This window comes from Nerophis lumbriciformis, linkage group LG25 (genome assembly GCF_033978685.3).
Source record: "Nerophis lumbriciformis linkage group LG25, RoL_Nlum_v2.1, whole genome shotgun sequence".
NCBI classification, from domain to species: domain Eukaryota; kingdom Metazoa; phylum Chordata; class Actinopteri; order Syngnathiformes; family Syngnathidae; genus Nerophis; species Nerophis lumbriciformis.
This window is the reverse complement of record NC_084572.2, coordinates 9636273-9653831: the sequence shown is the minus strand read 5'-3', so window position 1 is coordinate 9653831 and position 17559 is coordinate 9636273. Positions and strand designations below refer to the sequence as shown.

General features: G+C 39.4%; 2 protein-coding genes across 3 annotated transcripts in view; one reads left to right on the top strand and one right to left on the bottom strand.

The window, feature by feature from the left end:
* The window catches only part of ntn4 (netrin 4), a 101627-nt gene that overhangs the window by 714 nt on the left and 83354 nt on the right, over positions 1–17559 (top strand). For both annotated transcript variants that reach the window (XM_061983664.2, XM_061983662.2), the window contains exon 2: positions 10429–10539. The gene's annotated coding sequence lies outside the window, so the exon portion shown is untranslated. The remainder of the gene's footprint in view (positions 1–10428; positions 10540–17559) is intronic.
* Positions 5882–16607, bottom strand: snrpf (small nuclear ribonucleoprotein polypeptide F). The gene is made up of 4 exons (XM_061983668.1): positions 16464–16607; positions 14208–14333; positions 10452–10516; positions 5882–6117 (listed from the first exon to the last, which is right to left on the bottom strand). The coding sequence occupies exons 1-4, from the start codon at positions 16464–16466 to the stop codon at positions 6051–6053; spliced, it is 261 nt and encodes an 86-aa protein (XP_061839652.1). The 5' UTR covers positions 16467–16607; the 3' UTR covers positions 5882–6050.

Genomic DNA, 17559 nt, shown 5'->3' with positions numbered 1-17559 from the left:
ATTCAAAAGCCTATCCGGGAATAATTATCCGTTCCAAAAAGGGTGAAAACTACGCGAATTGCACCTTGTGCAGACAAGATTTTTCGATCGGACACGGAGGAATTAGCGATGTAAAAGACCACGTTGGGACAAAAAAACACAAGTCTAATGCCGTTGCTAAATTTGGATTTTAGCCACAAAAAGGTAATGACACCAATGTTATCTATTGGAGTTGTTTAGTACTGTTATACTGTTAAAAGTGTTTATACTATTTATGCTTTCAAGTCCAAGTTGAAGAAATCTTGTTAAATGTTAACAGCATAACTACCAAAATACAGAAGTATGTCCTTAATATTTTTGCAGTGCTATTTCTGTTGAAAAGTTAAAATGATTACATTAGAGATGTGATGTGCCACTTTTCAAGTGTCTGATGGCTTAAATTAATTTTCATTAATTTTTCATATTTTGAATTCTTTTGATAGGCTTACAAAAAAAACTACATTTGAATTGTAATTCCATGCTATTGACAGGACTATTAATTTTAATGAAGTTAGCTTACCATGTTTACAGTATGATAATTGTGATAGAAATGTGAATTTTAGGCACAGAATATTTTTTACAATTGAACAAGGCAGTAGATTATACAAGCTTGGACAGAAAGTTAATGACACCAATTTTTTTTTTAATGGAATTGTTTAGTACTGTTTTACCATTTGTTTACTGTAAAAAGTGTTTATACTGTTTATACTTTCAATTAACAAATTGAAGTATTTGGAAAGGTTGACAGGATAACTGGCATTAACTGTCAAAATAATTTCAAACTATTGAAGTTAGCTTACAGAATAAACATGTCAATCAACCCATATGATTTTTGCTGTAATATTTTTGTTTTGAAAAGTCACTGTGACTGATAGAAAAGTGATGGTTTTAGCAACATTTTAACCTGTCTGAATGCAATCAATCATTTTGCGTCGGCCTGAACCCCCCACCAGGACTTTGTCCTGGACCTACCGGGGCCTGCGGCCCCTGGACCCTGGCTACTAGGTTTTTCTGATTTCAAAAGTTGGTAGGTATGCAATATTGGGGGCGTGCCTTAAAGGCACTGCCTTTAGCGTCCTCTACAACCTGTTGTCACGCCCGCTTTTCCTCCATACAAACAGCGCGGCGCCTCTGTCACATAATACAGGTAAAAGCCAGTAAATTAGAATATTTTGAAAAACTTGATTTATTTCAGTAATTGCATTCAAAAGGTGTAACTTGTACATTATATTTATTCATTGCACACAGACTGATGCATTCAAATGTTTATTTCATTTAATTTTGATGATTTGAAGTGGCAACAAATGAAAATCCAAAATTCCGTGTGTCACAAAATTAGAATATTACTTAAGGCTAATACAAAAAAGGGATTTTTAGAAATGTTGGCCAACTGAAAAGTATGAAAATGAAAAATATGAGCATGTACAATACTCAATACTTGGTTGGAGCTCCTTTTGCCTCAATTACTGTGTTAATGCGGCGTGGCATGGAGTCGATGAGTTTCTGGCACTGCTCAGGTGTTATGAGAGCCCAGGTTGCTCTGATAGTGGCCTTCAACTCTTCTGCGTTTTTGGGTCTGGCATTCTGCATCTTCCTTTTCACAATACCCCACAGATTTTCTATGGGGCTAAGGTCAGGGGAGTTGGCGGGCCAATTTAGAACAGAAATACCATGGTCCGTAAACCAGGCACGGGTAGATTTTGCGCTGTGTGCAGGCGCCAAGTCCTGTTGGAACTTGAAATCTCCATCTCCATAGAGCAGGTCAGCAGCAGGAAGAATGAAGTGCTCTAAAACTTGCTGGTAGACGGCTGCGTTGACCCTGGATCTCAGGAAACAGAGTGGACCGACACCAGCAGATGACATGGCACCCCAAACCATCACTGATGGTGGAAACTTTACACTAGACTTCAGGCAACGTGGATCCTGTGCCTCTCCTGTCTTCCTCCAGACTCTGGGACCTCGATTTCCAAAGGAAATGCAAAATTTGCATGGTTGGGTGATGGTTTGGGGTGCCATGTCATCTGCTGGTGTCGGTCCACTCTGTTTCCTGAGATCCAGGGTCAACGCAGCCGTCTACCAGCAAGTTTTAGAGCACTTCATGCTTCCTGCTGCTGACCTGCTCTATGGAGATGGAGATTTCAAGTTCCAACAGGACTTGGCGCCTGCACACAGCGCAAAATCTACCCGTGCCTGGTTTACGGACCATGGTATTTCTGTTCTAAATTGGCCCGCCAACTCCCCTGACCTTAGCCCCATAGAAAATCTGTGGGGTATTGTGAAAAGGAAGATGCAGAATGCCAGACCCAAAAACGCAGAAGAGTTGAAGGCCACTATCAGAGCAACCTGGGCTCTCATAACACCTGAGCAGTGCCAGAAACTCATCGACTCCATGCCACGCCGCATTAACGCAGTAATTGAGGCAAAAGGAGCTCCAACCAAGTATTGAGTATTGTACATGCTCATATTTTTCATTTTCATACTTTTCAGTTGGCCAACATTTCTAAAAATCCCTTTATTGTATTAGCCTTAAGTAATATTCTAATTTTGTGACACACGGAATTTTGGATTTTCATTTGTTGCCACTTCAAATCATCAAAATTAAATGAAATAAACATTTGAATGCATCAGTCTGTGTGCAATGAATAAATATAATGTACAAGTTACACCTTTTGAATGCAATTACTGAAATAAATCAAGTTTTTCTAAATATTCTAATTTACTGGCTTTTACCTGTATATGCGGCTTTTACGCACACACACAAGTGAATGCAAGGCATACTTGTCACACTGAGGGTGGCCGTATAAACAACTTTAGCACTGTTGCAAATATGCGGCACACTGTTAACCCACACCAAACAAGAATGGAGAACATCCGCACCGTAACAAAACATAAACACAACAGAACAAATACCCAGAATCCCTTGCAGCACTAACTCTTCCGGGACACTACAATACCCCCCCTCCCATCTCCCGAATTCAGAGGTCTCAAGGTTATTAGCAAGTATGGTTTAAGTCGGGGTCCACGTTAATCAATTCATGTTCGATGCTGTGTTGTCCCGGTACCAATATTTTGGTACCAGTACCAAAATGTATTTTGATACTTTTCTAAATAAAGGGGACCACCAAAAAAATGGCATTATTGGCTTTATTTGAACAAAAAATTTTAGTGTACATGAAACATATGTTTATTATTGTAATTTAGTCCTTAAATAAAATAGTGAACAAACTAGACAACTTGTCTTTTAGTAGTAAGTAAACAAACAAAGACTCCTAATTAGTCTGCTGACGTAACATATTGTGTCATTTATACACCTATTATTTTGTACACATTATGAGGGACAAACTGTAAAAAATTATTAATAATCTACTTCAGACCTGGGCAAATTAAGGCCCGGGGGCCACATGCGGCCCATTAAGCTTTTCAATCTGGCTCGCCGGACATTCCCCAATCATTTTTTTAGATCTTTAAGTAGCTGCCATTATGATGTGCAGTGATGTTTTCTAATGAGCGTAAGTCTTCAACTATACAAAGTATTTCAATGGTTGGAATCTGCACTTTTGGATGATATTTTAGTGACTACTGTTGTCCCGATGCCAATATTATTTCGATACTTTTCTAAATAAAGGGGACCGGAAAAAAATGCATTATTGGCTTTATTTGAACAAAAAATCTTAGGGTGTGACGGACCGGTACTTTTCAGAGGCGGTATGGTACCGAATATGATTCATTAGTATCGCGGTACTATTCTAATACCCGTATACCGTACAACCCTACTAGTCACAGCAGGTCAGATGAGGCACCAAGCAGTGTGGGTGGGGAGCGTTTCCACAGAGTGTTTCCACAGAGTGTTTCCACAGTGGCCACCCTGAAATGTGGGTGTCAGGGACAGACGCAGGAGGAGATTTTTACAAGAAAGTTCTAAAGCTTAGTGATATATCAGATTGTAGATGTCTTTTTGTTTTTTTACCCTTCGCGTTCATATTTTGCTGTGTTTGTTGCATTTTTGTTTATTGTAAAATATGTCGATTGAGAGGGTGTGCAACGTTCACATGTTAATATTCAGGGTTTTATAGTTCATAGAAAAATTTTAAATTCCGTTTTTAAGGCGGTCTGTCATAACATTTTTAGTATTCAATCAGACTTTGTGAGGTTTTATATTAGTTTTCCTAAAAATAGATATACCGGCTCCCAGACACATTTTTTCTCTAAATTTGGCCCCCCAAGTCAAAATAATTGCCCAGGCCTGATCTACTTGTTCATTTACTGTTAATATCTGCTTACTTTGGGGGCGGTATAGCTCGGTTGGTAAGAGTGGCCGTGCCAGCAACTTCAGGGTTCCAGGTTCGATCCCCGCTTCCACCATCCTAGTCACTGCCGTTGTGTCCTTGGGCAAGACACTTTACCCACCTGCTCCCAGTGCCACCCACACTGGTTTAAATGTAACTTAGATATTGGCTTTCACTATGTAAAAGTGCTTTGAGTCACTAGAGAAAAGCGCTATATAAATATAATTCACTTCACTATTTTCCGTTTTAACCTGTTCTATCTACACTTCTGTTAAAATGTAATAATCACTTATTCTTCTCTTCTTTACATTAGTTTTGGATGATACCACACATTTAGGTATCGATCCGATACCAAGTAGTTGCAGGCGCAGGCGCCGATCTACATTTCTGCCAGTGGGTGCTCGGTGTGTGTGTTTAAAAAAAATAAAAATATATATATATATATATATATAGACGTTCAGCGAAGTTAATATCCCATATGATTTGTGGCTTTATTATTTTGTAAAACGGACCAAACTCGCCACAAAATTAACTACAAGAAGATTGATTTTTCAAAAATGATTTTAAAGATTGAAAGTTGCCACCAAGCACCCACGGGATCGGCGCCTATGGTTGCAGGATCATACATTGGTCACATTCAAAGTCCCCATCTGTCCAGGGACATACTTCCTGAGGTTAGGAATATAATATGAATTTAAAAAATATATATTTTGCCACGATAAAAAATATTGATGTAATCTCAGTAGTAGCGACTAGATACGCTCCTGTTTCTGTTTCAACATGTTCTATCTACACTTCTGTTCAAATGTAATCACTTATTCTTCTCTTCTTTGTTACTTGACATTAGTTTTGGAATTAATCTGATACCAAGTAGTTACAGGATCATACATTGGTCATATTCAAAGTCCTCATGTGTTCAGGGACATATTTACTGGGTTTATAAACATAATATATATATATTTTTTTAAACGAAAAAAATATCGATGTAATCATAGTAGTATCGACTAGATACGCTCCTGTACTTGGTATCATTACAGTGGATGTCAGGTGTAGATCCACCCATGGCGTTTGTTTACATTGTGACGCCAGTGAGCTATTGTATCCTCCTACGGTGTGTAGTGAAGCATGTTTAGCTATTCCTCGTCCTCCAGTGATAATGGTACTTGTAAGAAAAGTACTTTGTCGCCATGGAGACAAGGATTAGTGATTTAGAAGTAGCTAAAACACTGCCGACTGCGGATGGATGTTAGCCATGCCTTAAAGCAGCTCTTCCTGAGGGTGTTTCAGTGTTATAACTTCACCTTTATCTTTACTTTTTACACCAAAATGCGTCCATTCTCCCTTTTCTGTCTACACACTGTGTCTGCTTGTAAGTACTCTGTGTGTGTGCGCTGCCCAACATGCTCCTCTGCTCGTAAAACCAGCAATGTCACCACGCGCCTGTAAAGAAAATAATATGGCAAACCGGTACTTTTCAAACAGAGTATAGTACCGTTTTTGATTAATTAGTACGGCGGAACTATACTAGTACCGGTATACCGTACAACCCTACTTTAGAAATAAGCACAGCTGTCCGGTTTAAGAAAGAGTACAATAATCATTTTATTGTGCCTGTATCACAACAAAGAGTTGGTCTCTCGGTACAAAAAAGAAAAAAATAACTAAACAAATCAGGATCGCACACATTTGGTTTCACATGGTGAAAACACAAGCACACTTTAAACTGGACTACGATCGTCTGTGGAATTACTCTCTCATTTCACCGTCTTCCTCCTCCTCTTCTACGCCTCGGATGTACAAGACATTATTACACCTGTGGGAAGGAGAGAAAGTGTTATTGGGGGAACCACACTTTTTGGGGGATTTTTCTCCTTGTTGACAATCTTTATGTAAGACAAAACACGTTTTCCCTCTTAAAAAAAAAACTAAAATCAACAAAACTCCATTTAGATGTCGTGACCTGAATTGTCAGAAAGTGTTTGTCTTATCTTATTCTGACGCAGTTTTGAGATGTTAGATTTCCTGTGCTCTTAATTTGGCGATCTAGTCTGAGACGTCATTTCCTGTTGGTAGAGTTTATTATGGGCTATAATATGTAATATGGGCTCTTGGGTGATTGTGTAAACAACATTGTGAGCGTTCTTGACTAAAATGTAAGTATACGTTGAATATAGCACGGTTATTAATGTGAAAATGCCTATAATGTGTTGGATGTAGCCTTAACCGAGTGTTTGTTTGCAACAATGTTTCTGCTTGACGATATAATTCGCCCGCTCAACTTTCGCCCTGTTAATACTTCTTGTCACACAGTAGTTACCCTATTCTACCACTAGAGGGTGACACAGACCACGTTTAAAGCACTGTCTAAATCAACAGTGTTTTTTCTCCATTCATCTCTAATGGACTGCTTTAAAGGGGAACATTATCACCAGACCTATGTAAGCATCAATATATACCTTAATGTTGCAGAAAAAAGACCATATATTTTTTTAACTGATTTCCGAACTCTAAATGGGTGAATTTTGGCCAATTAAACGCTTTTCTAATATTCGCTCTCGGAGCAATGACGTCACATCGGGAAGCAACCCGCCATTTTCTCAAACACCGAGTCAAATCAGCTCTGTTATTTTCCGTTTTTTCGACTGTTTTCCGTACCTTGGAGACATCATGCCTCGTCGGTGTGTTGTCGGAGGGTGTAACAACACGAACAGGGACGGATTCAAGTTGCACCAGTGGCCCAAAGATGCCAAAGTGGCAAGAAATTGGACGTTTGTTCCGCACACTTTACCCACGAAAGCTATGCTACGACAGAGATGGCAAGAATGTGTGGATATCCTGCGACACTCAAAGCAGATGCATTTCCAACGATAAAGTCAAAGAAATCTGCCGCCAGACCCCCATTGAATCTGCCGGAGTGTGTGAGCAATTCAGGGACAAAGGCCCTCGGTAGCACGGCAAGGAATGGCGGCAGTTTGTTCCCGCAGACGAGCGAGCTAAACCCCCTGGATGTCTTGGCTCACACCGTCCCTTATGCCACCGAAGATGATCAAGAGAAGAATATCCACCCTAGCTTCCCTGGCCTGCTGACATCAACTCCAAAACTGGACAGATCAGCTTTCAGGAAAAGAGTGCGGATGAGGGTATGTCTACAGAATATATTAATTGATGAAAATTGGGCTGTCTGCACTCTCAAAGTGCATGTTGTTGCCAAATGTATTTCATATGCTGTAAACCTAGTTCATAGTTGTTAGTTTCCTTTAATGCCAAACAAACACATACCAATCGTTGGTTAGAAGGCGATCGCCGAATTCGTCCTCGCTTTCTCCCGTGTCGCTGGCTGTCGTGTCGTTTTCGTCGGTTTCGCTTGCATACGGTTCAAACCGATATGGTTTAATAGCTTCAGTTTCTTCTTCAATTTCGTTTTCGCTACCTGCCTCCACACTACAACCATCCGTTTCAATACATGCGTAATCTGTTGAATCGCTTAAGCCGCTGAAATCCGAGTCTGAATCCGAGCTAATGTCGTTATAGCTTGCTGTTCTATGCGCCATGTTTGTTTGTGTTGGCTTCACTATGTGACGTCACAAGAAAATGGACGGTTGTATATAACGATGGTTAAAATCAGGCACTTTGAAGCTTTTTTTAGGGATATTGCGTGATGGGTAAAATTTTGAAAAAAACTTCGAAAAATAAAATAAGCCACTAGGAACTGATTTTTAATGGTTTTAACCATTCTGAAATTGTGATAATGTTCCCCTTTAATAGTACATGTACATTTGCTTGTATATTTGTTGTAGAGTATATTATATTATATATAACATTATACATATCCTGTTATATTATATTGCCTAAATGTATTCTAATCATTCTTTGTATGTGTTCCCATCAGACCACACACACACCTATACCACACTTGTCCAACTTCACCATTAAAGAGGGCCTGAAAGCCTCTCTGTGGCCTACTCTCTGACCTCTCCTTGTCCTAAGAAGATATCAGACCAGCATTCCGCATCCAGAGTAACCTACTCTATCACATGAATACTAACCGAGTATTAGCATTATTGTTATTGTAAGCGCTGACAAGGACAATCTATTTTTAGCAGCGCCATGATTACAGAGAGCGAACTAGCTTATGCTTCTATATTGACATACATCGCCTCAGTTAGCGAAAGGTCATTCTAGATTATAAATCATGCTTTTCACCTGGATAGTAGAAAGATGTGGCTATAAACCGAGGAGTTGGTCAAATTTGATTTGAAATTTAGACCCGCAGATGGAGAGACACAAAAATAAACGCTCGTTTGCAGCACCTTTCCCCCCCATCAGTTGGCATACCAGTGACAGCAAGCATTGTACAGTAAGTGATTGTTTTATTATGTTCGTCGTTTGTATTTCTTGTTCAGCAACACTGCTGCATGATACTTAGTGTTACACTAAAGCTAGATCTGTTTAGCACACGGCTTCTAAAACTTTTAGCTCATCCTCCTTATATTCAGGTTAAAAAATATAAGGTTCTGGTTCATCGTTTGTCTCAAAGTAATCGTCATTGGCTTTTGTGAAGTCTCTATTAGTGTTGTTGTTGTTGAAGGCAAGAGCAAACATTGCGATACGTCTGTGAAATGCATGCTAAAAATGAGCAAAAAAGGTAAATATTACATGTTATTATGAATGTGCCTGTTACTACATTACATAAGTCCTGTTTATACTGCACATCAAATCAGGGTTTTTAGCCTCAAGTGACACAGATCAGATATTAGTTAGTTTAAACACTTCCAAGTGCTTCAAATCTATATACCGGTACTGTATTTTTGCATCAGATTCAGGCCCAATCCGATCTTTTCAAATGTGACTTTTGCGTCAGCTTTGGGCGAGTACACGTAATTTGTGTGCAGGGGGAAAGATGTCACCACGACATCCAGTTTTGGTGAGCAAAGCGTTTTTTCGGCAGCCGAATTTTCAGTGCATCACTTGTCAATAGTGCGCAAATAATAGGATATATGTAATATACAGTATTATACACACGTGTGTGTATATATATATATATATATATATATATATATATATATATATACACTATAATGAAGTACCGGAATTGACGTGTACACTGTCCCGTATCTGCTTACATGTTAGGTACATTGTGTAAGTTAACATAAGTACGTTGAAAAATAAAGCCAACATAAATCCACGCTGATGTTTTTCTACTTAACCCTCCCAAATTGTATTCATTCATACATGATCAATCAAAGTTTATTTGTATAGCCCCTAATCACAAGGGCCTCAAAGGGCTTCACAGACCACGACATCCTTGGCTCTAAACACTTATATAACTTTTATTTTCACATAAAAATGTGGCCTGAGCATGTTTATACTGATACAGATCACATGTTACATGTAGTATAACCTGCTCAGTGGCCTACTGGTTAGAGTGTCCGCCCTGAGATGGGTAGGTCGTGAGTTCAAACCCCGGCCGAGTCATACCAAAGACTATAAAAATGACCTCCCTGCTTGGCACTCAGCATCAAGGGTTGGAATTGGGGGTTAAATCACCGAAATGATTCCCGAGCGCGGCCACCGCTGCTGCTCCGCTCACCTCCCAGGGGGTGGAACAAGGGGATGGGTCAAATGCAGAGGTTAATTTCACCACTGTGTGACTATAAGTGGTACGTTAACTTCAACTTTTCAAATCAGATTTAGAAAAAAATCAAATTTGGGCCACTTTGGCCTGCAGTATAAATATATATACTTACAGCGGGTATATAAAATAATAATAATAGATTTTATTTGTAAAAGCACTTTACATAGAGCAAACAACCTCAAAGTGCTACACTGTATTAAACAATTAAAAAGATAATAAAAATAAAAACTAGAACAGCCTAGAAACTCTCGCTGGATGTTCTTAAAGCACTTTATAGGCGGAATAGAGCAACTCCAATTGGCTCTTTTGTAAGCTGCCTTTTGCTAGCCTTTATTTACGACTTCAAATGCATACAAAAGAAAACGTGGGTTTGTCTCACATAATGATTGTAAATAATAGACAAACTTAAAAAAAAAAAGTGAAGTACCCCCTTTAAGAAAAATATGTTTTGTTATTTGTAACGTCCGATCCTGATGTGTGTTTATTTAGGCTGGGATCAGAACATTTCATACCTGATAAGGACCTCGCCAAGATGGCCGGCTAAAGCTCCATCCACATACTCTTCTGTGTTGGCCAGCTGCACAAAAACATAACAAAAAGGTACGTTGAAATACTACGGATTAAACACAGTTCATGACAGCAGGAGGTAGGGATGACGTTGGAAAACCGGTTCTCCCGATGCTTCGATAAGAAAAGAACCGATTCCATGGATTCGAATCCCTTTTTTGAGAACCGGTTTCCGTTGTTGGAGCCACTATACCGTATTTTCGCGACCATAGGGCGCGCCGTATTAAAAGGCGCCGCCGCGTCAGTTACGGGTGCTATTTCTGACGCTGTTTTAAAAAGGCAGCAGGAGCAAAGCTGAGTTGGGTTGTACTTTATTGCAGTATTTATCAATGTACCGTACTCACATTATTTTTTGATCAATCCTCATCCACAAATCCATCAAAGTCCTCATCTGTGTCCGAAATGAACAGCTGGGCTAGTTCTCCGTCAAACACGCCAGATTCCCTCTCCTCATTTTCAAAGTCAGTCTCGTTGCCGTGGGGCTCCTCGGAATAAGCAATAGCCGACTTCTCTCGCCCCGTTGTGCGTATGGATTCTCTACTGGGCTGGTCCCCTTCTTCTCCACACTGTGCTTCACCGGGATGTCCAAAGTGAGCGGCACCTCGTCCAATTTTTTTTATTTACAACTAGGGCTGGGCGATATGGCCTTTTATTAATATCTCCATATTTTTAGGCCATGTGACGATACACCATATATATGTGGATATTTTGCCTTAGCCTTGAATGAACACTTGATGCATATAATCACAGCAGTGTCTACATTAAAACATTCTTCTTTATACTGCATTAATATATGCTACTTTTAAACTTTCATGCAGAGAGGGAAATCACAACTAAAAGTGTATTTATTAAACAGTTATTAAGCAATGGCACAAACATTCATGTCATTTCCAGAACAGAAAGTGCAAGATTGTCAGAGACATTTTAAAACAAGCTATTAGTGCACTTTTGTGCATGATGTCACTAAGATGACTTATCAAAACAACACTAAATTAAAGTGCACTTTTTGTACAGAACACCACTACAATGTTTTAAAACAAATAAAGTGCACTTTTGTGCATGATGTCACACAAGATATTTCAATAAGTGTCAAATAAAAATGAGCTGCATAATAGGAAATCAAATAGTGTAGGTCCTTCGCTATGTGGTAGGTTCCTGCGGACGTTATCTCCTTGCGTTGTTGACTATTGTTTTCATACGGTGTTGATGTGGAAATGGTTGCTTGGGCATTTTGTGGGTGGAGATGTTGACATGCAGAGTTTCAAGCACTCTTAATTCTTTAGCGGGTGACTTTTCAAATGATGCTACAAATTAGCAGTAATGCTACTTTTTGTAGCAACACTTTTGCCGCATACTTGACATATTACGGTTGTCTGTTCGACATATTCCCGCTTGAAGCCAAACCACCGCCAGACGATGGACCCACTGCTGTTTTTCTTGGGAATTAATTCTTCCTTCATTTGTTACCAGATTCGCACCTTCTTTCTCTCATATTAGCACTCGCACCACTCCATTAGCATCACAGCTAACGTTACCCATGCTGCTACCCCTCTGCGCCGCGAGGTCGTATGACGTTGCACGCGCGACAGTATGTGACGTATGTAAAAAGGTGCGCTTGTTTTATGTCTCTGTGAGAAAGAGCGACAAGAAAGAGTGAGAAGAGCCTGTAGTGTAATGCCCACAGCTAAAAGCAACTGCGTGAGAACGTATACTCTAATATCACCATATAGTAGGGGTGTAACGGTACGTGTATTTGTATTGAACCGTTTTGGTACGGGGGTGTCGGTCCGGTTCGGAGGTGTACCGAACGAGTTTCCACACGGATTTATTAAGTAGCGCAACGCACGTTGTGTAAACAATGCACACCGAGGCACAACACACAGCATGCTAGCAGTTAACGGGCTACGATAGACTGACCATACGTCCTCCTTTGTGGAGCTGTCACGGCGGAGTTTCTTAAATGCCTCAAATGTCCGGCATTTTGAGTTAGAGTTGCGTGTATTTTCAACGTACGTTCAGGGTTAAGAAGGGGTTAAAAACAAAACAAATTGTGCGTGCAGCAGCATTGGTGAGGGAGGGGCAGAGAGAGAGAGTTATGATAAACGCGCATGCGTCGCCATGCTCTTTATCCATAGATTTATCACATTTAATTTTTTATTATCTATAGCAGGAGTGTCAAAAGTGTGCCTCAGAGGCCATTTGCGGCCCACAGCTAATGTTTTAAAGGCCCACGGTGACGGCACATTCTAAAAATACTATTAAAATAAACAAAAACGAAATAAAAAAGCTTAAAGGTTAAATGTAATTTAGAAAAAGTTGCAATGTTGACTAATAAAACAAAGCTGTTTTTTTTCTTTCAAACTGTCATTGCTCAAAACATAATATTGAATCAAAATCATCAATGTTATTATGAATTATTGACCTATCCAAGGTTTCGATTACTTCACATCAAATATTCCACTAAGAAAAATATTGTTGGTGGAAGATTTTGCAAATTTGGTATACAACCCAAAAATTTATATTTTGTTGTTTTCTTAGTGTACCGAAAATGAACCGAACCATGATCTGTACCAAACCGAAATTTTTGTGTACCGTTACACCCCTACGATATAATCATTTTCTATATCGCACAGAGACAAACCTATATCGAGTATATTTGATATATCGCCCAGCCCTAATTACAATGCACATAGCAGCACTATATGCCTTTAGCGTCCTCTCTCACCTGAAACCTTCACCTTTTTTACGTCCGCATGCTGTCCTCAGTCACGTCCGCCTTTCCTCCATATAAACAGCGTGCCGGCCCAGTCACGTAACATCTACGGCTTTTGGAACTCAGTGCACACACACACAACAACCTATCTGGATTCCATAAGGAATCGGTTCGATAAGAGGATTCGATAATTTGATTGATTGAAACTTTTATTAGTAGATTGCACAGTACAGTACATATTCCGTACAATTGACCACTAAATGGTAACACCCCAATAAGTTTTTCAACTTGTTTAAGTCGGATTCCACTTAAATCGATTCATGATTAATCATGAATGATAGTTCATCATTAGAGTATATACATTGAATTATTTACATTATTTACAATCCAGAGTGTGGGATGTGGAGTGGAGGGGTTAGGTTTGGTTGATATCAGCACTTCAGTCATCAACAATTGCATTATCAGAGAAATGGACATTGAAACAGTGTAGGTCTGACTTGGTAGGATATGTACAGCAAGTAGTGGACATAGAGAGAGAGATCAGAAAGCATAAGAACAAGTATCTACATTTGATTATTTACAATCCGGGGAGGAGGGATGTGGAAGGGGGAGGGTGTTAGTTTAGGGTTCTTTTAGTGCGGTTTTGAAGGAGGATAGAGATGCACTTTCTTTTACACATGTTGGGAGCGCATTCCATATTGATGTGGCATAGAAAGAGAATGAGTTAAGACCTTTGTTAGATCGGAATCTGGGTTTAACGTGGTTAGTGGAGCTCCCCCTGGTGTTGTGGTTATGGCGGTCATTTACGTTATGAAAGTAGTTTGACATGTACTTCGGTATCAAGGAGGTGTGGCGGACTTTATAGACTAGGCTCAGTGCAAGTTGTTTTACCAAATAATGGCATCGACGTCGATAATTTCTTAGCGAACATCATCCCTAGCAGGAGGCGGATGAAACTGAAGCAACGGTGTCATTCTTAAAGACTTACCTGCATGTTCATGTAACCATCCACGGACACCAGGTAGCCTTTGTACTCCATGCCCCACTTCAGCTTCACCATCACCGGCTTGCCGGTCAGACCGTTCAGGAATGGCTTTGGGTTCAGTGGTAAACTCTTCAAATAAAATAAAAAAAGAAGGCATTAATGTGAAGCCATGAGAGTTACAAATCATCACTAATGGTATCACATCAGTCGGTATCATCACTAATGGTACCATTTCATCTTGTACTGATATCACTATCAGTAGTGCAGACCAGAGGTGGGTAGTAACGCGCTACATTTACTCCGTTACATCGACTTGAGTAACTTTTGGGATAAATTGTACTTCTAAGAGTAGTTTTAATGCAACATATATATATATATATATATATATATATTTATAGAGAATAAACGCTACTTTTACTCCACTCCATTTATCTACATTCAGCTCGCTACTGATTTTTATCCATCTGTTAATGCACGCTTTGTTTGTTTTGGTTTGTCAGACAGACCTTCAAAGTAGGATCTATCGCATGCCTGCGTTTCACCAATCAAATACAGTCACAGGTGACGTTTGACTCCGTTTCACCAATCAAACAGAGCCAGGCGGTCACATGATAAACAAGCTTAAGCTTACATGAACTCAACGTCAATTTTGAGGAAGCACATGGCGGTAAGTAACGTTCGTAGATATTTTGGCTGTCACTGTAGGCCAGGGGTCGGCAACCCGCGGCTCCGGAGCCGCATGCGGCTCTTTGATCACTCTGATGCGGCTCAGCAGCTTACTTGCTGAACCCCCCAATTTTCCCGTGAGACTTCCGGATTTCAGTGCCTCTCGCAGAAAATACCCGGGATTAATATTCACCGATTTTCACCCTTACGGCTATAATAAGGGATTCTGGGTATTTGTCCTGTTGTGTTTATGTTGTGTTACTGTGCAGATGTTCTCCCGAAATTTGTTTGTCATTCTTGTTTGGTGTGGGTTCACAGTGTGGCGCATTATTAGTAAGAGTGTTAAAGTTGTTTTTTTTTATACCGCCACCGTCAGTGTGACCTGTGTGGTTGTTGAGCAAGTATGCCTTGCTGTTACCTACGTGAGCAAGCGGAAGCCCCATACAACGTGTGGCTGAGCAGGCACGCTGACTATAGTGGGTGCTATATGCTGTACCATCACGGCACGCATAACACTGTCAAGCGCCATTCATTCAAAACCTGCGTGCCGCACCAGCTTTCAAATTCCACATAAAGGTGTGGGCAGCGTATCTGAGACCTCTGGTTATACATAGCACAAAGCAAAAAAAAAACTTTGTATGCAGTGTTATTTAATTTAAAATTTCCAAAAATGTTTGCGGCTCCCATTGTTTTCTATAATTTGTGAAATTGGTCAAAATGGCTCTTTGACTGGTAAAGGTTGCCGACCCCTGCTGTAGGCTGATGTTAGCTTCCCTGCTATGAATCACTGTCAAATGTACATCGTGTGGGGACATTTATTAACGCACTGCAGCCTTATAGAGAGACAGACAGAGACACACACACACACATGCATAGAAACACCAATCAGAAGTGCACAGTGTGTTCCCAGGTGCAGCCCACACCTATCAGTTTATGGTTTGCGTAAAGGCTAACTTGTTATTTTCCTTTGTAATCTCTGCCTACTGAGCTTATGGTGCTGTTAAGTTATTGTGGCTCAATTTGCCTTCATTTTTTTTATGTTAATGTATTATTATTTTTTATATATTATTGTTTTAGTTGCTTAAGAGATATTCCTGGCTCTGAATTTGCTCATTGCTATTATTATGTCTTTGTGCATTATTTGTTGCCGTCATCATTATACGAACAGGTTACTCATCAGTTACTCAGTACTTGAGTAGTTTTTTCACAACATACTTTTTACTTTTACTCAAGTAAATATTTGGGTGACTACTCCTTACTTTTACTTGAGTAATAAATCTCTAAAGTAACAGTACACTTACTTGAGTACCATTTCTGGCTACTCTACCCACCTCTGGTGCAGACCACACTACGTAACATTTCAGCCTGATATTTAACGCTTAACAAAGAGCTTATGACTAAGTTTGATAACAAAACATAATTAAATAAGTAAACAATGAGAAAAGTGGCTGCGAGGCGTCCATTCATTCAATATAAAGATGCTAACGCGGCTAATGCTAACTGGCTTCAACTCCACACGTTTATAAAACGGCAGCGACGAAACGTGCACCGCAGACACGAAAGTGTCTTTAAACTTCAACAGACCGCACTCACCATTGCCTCTTAATCCCAGTCGGAGATGAGAAGTTATATTGATTACGAGCTTGTCGTCACAAAAGCGTTCGCAAGCGCACACAAACACGCGCTGCCCGCCGGACCGGAAGTACAATACTGCGACCCCAAGCAGAGTCTTGTTGTTTACTGCCATCCAGCGGCCTGGTGGTCACACTGCACCACTTGTATAAACAATTGATTTTAAAACCTTGTTCTGTTTATTTGGATTAACAATCGCTATGAGTTGCTCTATAACATTAAAGCACAATTGAAGAAGTAATACTACTAATTTATAATAAAGAATAAGATAATAATAACATATTTATTTACATAGACAGCACTGTACGCTCATCCAATGCCCAGCATGTGTCAGCTGTGATAAAAGGCAGATTTTCTTTCATTCCTTTAAAAAAAAACATTGTTATTATTATAGCTGTAGGTAGGGAATACTTTTTGCATCCGTTTTTTTTCTTTTAATTATAAAAAAAATGTTCCTCAAGATAAAATGAGATGTCCACTCATCCATAAAGGGGAACTGCATTATTTTGGGAATTTTGCCTATTTTCTTTATGTGAGACAAGCACACATGTATTTTTTTGTTTTTTTAATGGATTCTATTGCATAAATCACAGGTGTCAATCTCAAGGCCCGCCACGTCATTCAATGTGGCCCGCGAACACCTGGAAATAACATGCGTCAATAAAGTACTTTAAAATGTATAAATGTACGTACTGCGTGAAATTGCAAATAGTTTAAACTTTATTTTGTCCATTATTGCAACAAATATTGAATTATCTTACTTCCCAAATATTTTTTTGACAAAATAAATGTAAAGGCTTGAATACCTTTTAAGTTTTCTATCCAACTGTAGACTGTAAAAATTAAATTTTACAGTAAAATGTACAGTTTTTTTTAACACCATATTACTGTAAATTGGAAAAAAAAAAAAAAAAAAAACATTTTCGTGGTGAAGTTCTGTCAACTGAGCTGCCGGGTTTTTTTTTTTACTGTTAAATCTGTGTTTTAAGATGTATTACTATAAATTTTACATTAAAAAAACTGGCTGCCACAACTTCCATTTACAGTAAAATGTTGT

Bases quoted from the DNA above. Each gene is read 5' to 3' on its own strand.
- snrpf (XM_061983668.1), bottom strand. The intron at 10,517-14,207 runs GTAAGTCTTTAA...GTTTTTGTGCAG, and splicing joins ATGGTTACATGAACATGCAG to CTGGCCAACACAGAAGAGTA. The intron at 6,118-10,451 runs GTATGAAATGTT...TCCTTCCCACAG, and splicing joins CTTGGCGAGGTCCTTATCAG to GTGTAATAATGTCTTGTACA.